Here is a 7,903-nt window from a genome sequence, read left to right as displayed (position 1 = left end):
TATATATATATATATATATATATATATATATATGTGTGTGTGTGTGTGTGTAGTAAATACTGAAGTGTTGAATACTGTTATTAATTTTTGGGCATTCTTTAAAGAGGTTACTGTCTCTGCAGTCTCAGTATATTTAGTTAGCACATGTATATGCTAAGTAACAGTCATATGAGGCTGTGGCTGTAGCAAGATAGCAAAATATGCAATACCTTGTGTTTTCTAATTGAACTGAACTTTTACTCTGCATTATGAAGGTATTATATAGACTTGTGGTTAGTATTTCAGGAAGCATTTGACAAGGTGCCACATAAAAGGCTTGTTAAAAAATTATAGGTGTGAGAGATAAGTTGGCTTATTGGATAGAAAAATGGTTGGATGGAAGGAACCAGAGCGATTTTATAAATGGAGTTTTGTAAAACTTGATTAACCATTTGACTGTGGCTGCTTTAAACATGCATGGAATTTCAGCAATCTGTACACTGTATACAGCACAATCTTATTCAACTACTGGATGTAGACTGTAAGGCAAATAAGCAGTCAATGGGTTAATATCACACATGGGGGTACTCCAGGGCACAATGTTAAGATATTTGCTGTTTTTGGTTTACATCAAAAACATGGATGAAGGAATGGCCAATAAATTACATAAATTTGCTGATGATATTAAGGTCTTGGGTGTTGCTGGCTATAAAAAGGATGCTGATGCTTTACAGAAAGATTTAGATTATTTGGTGAGTTTGTTAAATAAATTCCAGATGGCTTTAATTATCATAAGTGCAAGGTATTGCAAGTGGTTATCATAATTTGAATTATGAATAGAATTTTTATGGGAATAACCTTCACTATGAAAGAAAGGCTCTTGGTGTTCTGGTTGATCAGTCTCTTTAACCGTCCATTCAGTGTGCTGTTGCTAGTGGTTGGACAAATAGAATTTTATGCTGTAGTGACATAAATATTGAATACAAGCCTAAAGAAGTTGTACTTTCATTGTTTTGGTCAGCAGTTTCCAAACTTAAGTTACCCAATGAACCTTTTTAATTTAAACTTTTTCATGAACCCCAAACCTACTGATGTTTTTTATTTTGAAAAAAGGTTCTGTGTACATGTAAAGCTGTATTCCAGAATTAAATATTTTAATTCATATGAATTTAATTTTGTGAAAAGTATTTCTTATTCAATAAATCATATTGTATTAAATATTGTACAATATTTTGGCCATGATTCGTGGACCCTCTGGAGTACCCTTGCAGACCCCAGTTTGAGAAATGTTAGTACAGGTCATTGGTTAGGCTAGATTTGGAGTATTCTGTTCAGTCTTGGATGGACATTGTAGGGTTCAGAGGAAGGCTACAAGGATGATACTTGGGATGGAATGGTTGTTGTGCAAGGACTGGTTAAGATCTCTGAAATTGTTTTTATCTTTAAAAAAGAAAAAGAGTTGAGAGGAGATCTGATTTAGGTGTTAATATTTGTAAGGGAATTGATAATGTCAATGCATCATTGTTTTTTGTACTTAATGGAGAAAGTGGTAGGACTAAGGGAAGTAAATATAAATATTAATCTTTAATTAAAACTTTTACTAACAGGGTGGTTGGCCTTTGTAATGGATTGCCTTCAGATGTGGTTGAAACAAAATTTAACATAACAATGTCCTATTCTCTAAACTAAACTAAACTATTAAATAAATAAAATTTAAAAAAATATAAAAGCTAGCCCTTATCATTAATATAGTTATCCAGTTTTTCTTAAATTCACTTTAATTTATTGCATCCACAACATCTGAAGGCAACCCATTCAAAAGGCCAACCACTCTATTAGAAAAATAAAACTTTCTTAACTTATGGTGACTCCTAACCTGCCAAAATTATATTTGTGTCCCCTAGTCATACTATTCTCGCCATTAAGTATGAAAAATGATGATGCATTAACACTATCAATTCCCTTTACAATTATAAACACTTCAATCAGATCACTTCTTACTCTTCTTTTTTCAAGAGAAAACAATTTGAGAGATCTCAATGTCTTTCCTAAGGTAAGTAGCCCAAGATGGAACACAATTCTCCAAATGTGGCATAACAAATAACCTATACAGTAACATTATAATCTCTTTAGACTTGTATTCAATATTTTTCTAGATAAAACCTAAAATCCTATTTGCCCTACCATTAGCAACAGCACACCGCTTGGATGACTTAGAGACTGATCAACCAAACACCAAAATCCATTTCTTTTATAACACTGTTAAGGTTATTTCCATCAAAATTATACTTATAATTCAAATTATGATAACTCATATGCATTATCTTTCATGTATTATAATTAAAACCTATTTGCCATTTATTTGCCCAACTCATTAAAAGGATCTAAATCCTTTGGTAAATCAGCAGCATCCTCTTCACAGCTAGCAAAACCCAAGATCTTAATATCATTAGCAAATTTAAGTAATTTATTGACCATTCCTTCATCTGTGTCATTAATGTCCATATCTATGCCCTTACCCTCATCGACATAAGCAGTAACCATTTCAAAGAATGTCAAAAGATTTGTAAGGCAAGATTTTCCCTTAGTGAAACCATGTTGACTATCCAATAAAATTCTAAACTTTGTTAAATAACTTTGCAAAGCATCTTTTAACAGACTTTCCAAAACTTTTCCCACAACTGATGTGGGTCTATGATTACTGGGACAATTTGTATCACCTCCATTGAAAAGAGGAGTTACATTAGCTAACTTCCAATCCTCTGGTACCTGCCCACTATTCAAGGACTGACAAAAAATAGTAGTAAGTGGCTCACATATCCAATCTTTAGCCTCCTTCAAAACCCTTAGGGTAATATTATCTGACTCAGGACCCTTATCATTTTTTAAACTTCCCAATTTTTGCTTAATGCATGTGACTCCCTCTATTCAATTCTACCAAACTACCACTTCTCATTTGGCAGAACTGGTGTCAAGATGTTTTTTGTGTGCTCTTATAATTAATTTAACTTTGTAATTTTTTTAAAGTTGTTATTCCGAAGTGGATTTTTTTGTTTTTTTTCTTTAACAGTTAACTTCTTTTTAGGTAACATATTTTCCAAGTTTTTAATTTTTTTCATCAAACATTTGTATTTAATTTTCAATTTTCTACAATGAATTCTGAAGTTCAAGTTACCACTTGGGATATCATACCTTCTACTAACACATTCACACAGGCTACAGGTGGGGTGACTCATCTTTGGATTTATCAGCTATCATTCACCATCAGATTGATCATTATATGGGTCAATCAGCTACTCCTGATGTTGCCCAGTCCTCCTGAACATGGCAAACTTGTTTGGGTCGACGAGAATTTTGACAGACTTTTTCATCCACTGATTTTGCTGTGTCTTTCTATGCCCCTCCTGCAGAATCGGCTATGCCTAATATGGCTTTGTTAGACATGATTTCTTCAAGTATATTGTATTTTATCCATTTCCCCATTTTTGTAGGATCCTCATCCTTTGTTACATGATACTTTCTCCTCTCGGTATTTGATCCCCCTCCCCCCATCCCAGATATTAGGGTTCATGCTGAGCATCTTGTTTCTCAGATGGTTGAAGGTGCCAGATTGCCTCACCCTCCACAGGCTTCAGATCAGTTTGCCTTGGTCTACCATTAGGCTGAATGTCTGTTTCTTGACTCTCTTTCCAAGGCAATCCTCAGAGATTCTGAGGGATTTTCAAAGGATTGCCTCTCCCTGATTACCTCCATATTGGCATGTTTGTCTAGCCTTATACATGTATGTGGTTTTTTCTGTTGTTGGGATTTTCTGGGGAGGGACACAGCATTGTCCCAGGTTCATTTACCACTTCCTCATCACTGGGATTTACCTATGGTCCTTTTTATTCAGCAGTATGTTTTTAGTAATATTCCTGAGACTTTGGAATCCTGTGTGGAGTTGGTGCAACAGCACACTACCCTTTCTTCTTTAGTGGATTGTTTGTCACATTCTGAGCCTCTACATGCCCCTATTACTGTTGCCCATCCAGCTTCTTCTCAGCCTTTACCCGTTCCTCCCTCCAGAGGATCCTCATTTCATAATTTTATTTGATGCCAATGGAAATGTTGTCAAAATTATTGGTGACTACCCAGTGGGTTCTGGTCCAGGGGGCTTACTTGTCTGATTTTATTCCCCTTTGGCAACCTTTTCCCACAGATCTGTTGGATATTTGGGTTTTATCCAAGGAACATACAATTTCTTTCCCCTCCTCTGTTCTCTGTTATCTCAGATACCCATTTCCTTTCAATTGCCTCAGAATCCTTCCACCAGTCAACATCTGTCCAAGGTGGTACAAGATCTTCTTTCTCAGCAGGTCATCAAATCTGTCAATCATCCATCTCCAGGTTTTCTTCCAGGCTATTTGTAGTACCCAAGAAAACTGGAGACTGGTGGCCTGTGATCGATTTGTCCTGCCTATCAAGTTTTTGTTCTATCCCAATTTACCATGGAGTCTTTTCTCATCCACATGTGGGCTTTTTCTCCAGGTTTGTGGATGACTATGGTAGACATATCGAATGCTTACCTGCATATCCCAATATTATCTCAGTCAAGACACTATCTTAGTTTTGTTAGTCACAGGGTAGTTTATCAATTTTGCACCCTACTCTTCAGGCTTGATTCAGCCCAGTATGTCTTTTGTCAGATGATCAAGGTGTTTGTCCAACATTTACATGCTCAAGGGATGTGCTTCCATCATTACATGGATGACTGGCTTCTGTTAGCTTGTTCCAAACAGGAGTCTGTTCATCACGCTCATCAGCTGCTCCTGGAGACAGCTCGTGTGGGCTGGTTAATCTAATTGGAGAAGTCATTCCTTATATCTACCCATTATCTTGTCTAGTTGGGTATTTTTTCATTACTTATCTCAGTCAGGCCTAACCTTTTCCTCTTTGACTTTGTTCAATGGAGCTTTCAGTTTTCCATGCACTTACTTTTCCCTCTCTTACAGTTTGCGAGGTTCTATCACTTTTGAGGATGTGGTCTTCCATGGAAGACTTATCTCATTGGGTCGAGCACATATGCAGTCTCTTCAGTGGACTCTACATGACTAATGGAATCTCCTATTTCCCTTTCTCTTTCCTTTGTAAATGATCTGCATTGGTGGGTGGACTTGTATGTCAACAGGTGTTCTGCCTCCTCCCTGTCTGAATTTACCTATCTTCATGGATGCCTCCATTCAGGGCTGGGGGGCATGGTTTGATCAGCAAGAAGCTTCAGGACAGTGGTTTCCAGCTGAAAGATCTTACCCAATCAACATCCTAGATCTTCTGGCTTTACTTCGTGCATTGGATAATTTTCTTCATCTTACCAGGAATTGTGTGTTTGTGATCCGTTCTGACAGTTCTACAATGGTGGTTTATCTCAATCACCAAGGCTGCACACATTCTCGTTCTCTTTGTTGTCTGACCTTGGATCTTCTTTTCGTGCCAACAAGCTCGGTATTTATTGCATGTCATGTTCCAGGTGCATTCAACCTAGTTTTAGAATGATTTTCCCTTCCAGACAAAGTTTATCCGACAGAGTTGTCTCTTGATTCTGTTGTTTTCCGGTGGCTATGCCTTCAGTGGTGTACTCTTCACCTGGATGCATTTGCCACTTCTCTCAGTACCAAATTACCTCTATTTTGGTCTCTGGTTCCTCATCCTCTTGCTCTGACTGTTGATGCTTTCAGTCAAGATTGGACCAGCAAATACTTGTATGTTTATTCTCCCATCCATCTTCTTCACAAGGTGATCTTGATCATCCATACCACTCCATGTCAAATCCTTCTGATTGCTCCTTACTGGCTGGCATGGCTGCTCCAGCTCCAATCTGCCCCACCATTACCTCTTCCTGTTACTCAATCCCTTGTACATCAACCTCAGTCACTGATATTTCATCCAGCCCTTCCTGTCCTTCATTCTCATGCCTGGTTTTTATCCAGTCCTTGGCTTGGAGATCTGGTTTGTTCTGAAGGGTAGCTTCTTTTTCAGCTTGTTCCATTTGCCCTTTCTTTAGGGATGTTTATCAATGTAAGTGGAACGGGTCAGGTTTTCACCCACTTTTTGTTTTCGTATATAGTTTATTCTGGCCCTCATCACTGTCTAGTCCTAGTTTATATCTGTAAAAGTTATAGTTCTTTAGAAAAATGGAAGCTTGTTTATTTTGCGAATTTGACATATGAATAAAGATTTATAATTTCATGTGTGCATCTATAAAACCTATCAGTAGAATGATTTTTTATTTCTTTAGGATTCTGTTTTTTCCAAGATCTGCACTGAGGCCATAAATTGGATACAATGGTGAGAATATATTTTTTTACCATAATGAATTTATTAATTCATTATAAGTTTCAAACATTTTATATTGATTTATGACCAATGTTGAAATTATTCTTAAAGAAGTACAGGTACTCACCTTTATCAGGACCTGGCATCATTCTGTATGGAATATCAAATAAACTATTCAAATTGAACTGTCAACAAATAAATAAAAAAATAACAGTATACTGTACAATATTCTAAAAATAAAAGGTGTTCTACTTGGATTTGAAAAAGATCCAAGTTCTAGTGAGTACTTGCAGAATTTCACCCATTTATGACTATATTTTCAGTGTTATTTAGAATTGGGCTTTAATTTATATATTACTTTTTATATCTATATCATTAGCTCAATTTTAATCAGGAGTTATTAATAAATACTAACCTTTAAATTTTTGAAAATCATGTAAGAATAATTATATTCTAATTATTTACTTAATTTGTCAAAAGTTTAGAAACATTACATATAATGGGGTATGTCATAAGAATTTAACCCCCCAAATTAAAATATTTATGAAATGGGAAGCAGTAAAAAATACAATATATTTGGGTGAGCTTACTTTCTGAGAAGTTAAGAGAAGTGTTTGCATGAATGTTAGGGTAGAAGGTACATGTAATATTGTTGTCAAGTTGCAGGTTGAAAAGGAAGTGGCTATCTTTATACATGAGAAACATTTTTATAGTTAGTTAAATAAATCTCAGTGAGTACATATATCAGCTTTGGAAGTCTAGTTCTAGGTTTGCTCTTTTTTCCAGTATATTTAGAAGAGGTTGCTTAATGATGTTGTAACCAGAGTTTGAATTGAAGAAATATTGCCAAATATCTCTGGTGCTCAGGAGCCAGCATTAAATCCTAGGAGCAGGATAATAACTTAACCCTATGAGGAGCAAGAGGATTCATTTGTGCCTTGCCCAAAGAAAATTTGTGTCTTATTTTTGATTTCTGGAAGTTATGCATTTTAGAAATAAACAAAATACACACACACACATAAACTGCTTTTTTGTGCAATTTTATTTTTACAATGCTTAAGGTGAATGAATCACTCAATTCTTTCTGTATGATGTAGAATTATTTATAGCTCACTGAAACTTTTAACACCAACCATGCTCTTAGCAACCGAGAACATTCTTGCTGATGATACACATTTATTGGCTAGAAATCTAATTCTTTGCAGTATTATGTCAATTTTGTTTCTTCAATATTTATTAGAAATTCAAATGCTATGTCAGTCTTTTATTCTATGTTTAATTTTAATTTTATTGAAGATATTAGTGTACAGATGGTTGAGTATATTTAAATACAAATCACATGACAATCATAGCTTATATAAAGTTGTGGTAGAACAACATATATCAGAACTATATGTTGACATTTTGTAGATAGTATGATGCTACTGAAAACTGATTAATTTTGAGAAGGGTATGTAAAGCCCTTTGTTATGCAAAATATTTGTATGTTCAGATTTGGGATTTAATATTTCCAAGGTGGAGATATATTTTGTACTTAATGGCATTGGAAAACAAAGGAATATGGATCACTGTGTGGAACTAGAACTATTCAGAAAGAGATTTGCAACAAGTC

At 35.4% G+C, this 7,903-nt stretch overlaps 1 protein-coding gene across 6 annotated transcripts in view; it reads left to right on the top strand.

The window, feature by feature from the left end:
• The window catches only part of LOC106469163 (kinesin-like protein KIF3B), a 42,487-nt gene that overhangs the window by 1,242 nt on the left and 33,342 nt on the right, over window positions 1-7,903 (top strand). For 3 of the 6 annotated variants that reach the window (XM_022397597.1, XM_022397599.1, XM_022397600.1), the window contains exons 2-3: window positions 2,638-2,782; window positions 6,254-6,303. In XM_022397597.1, coding sequence (XP_022253305.1) covers window positions 6,301-6,303 — 3 coding nt within the window. In that variant the 5' untranslated portion in view covers window positions 2,638-2,782; window positions 6,254-6,300. Of the gene's footprint in view, window positions 1-2,420; window positions 2,783-6,253; window positions 6,304-7,903 lie in introns of those variants that run through there. The other 3 variants (XM_022397602.1, XM_022397596.1, XM_022397601.1) reach the window with 2 other exon arrangements.

This window comes from Limulus polyphemus, unplaced genomic scaffold (assembly GCF_000517525.1).
Source record: "Limulus polyphemus unplaced genomic scaffold, Limulus_polyphemus-2.1.2 Scaffold3332, whole genome shotgun sequence".
NCBI lineage: Eukaryota > Metazoa > Arthropoda > Merostomata > Xiphosura > Limulidae > Limulus > Limulus polyphemus.
This window is presented reverse-complemented; position numbering and strand designations above follow the sequence as displayed.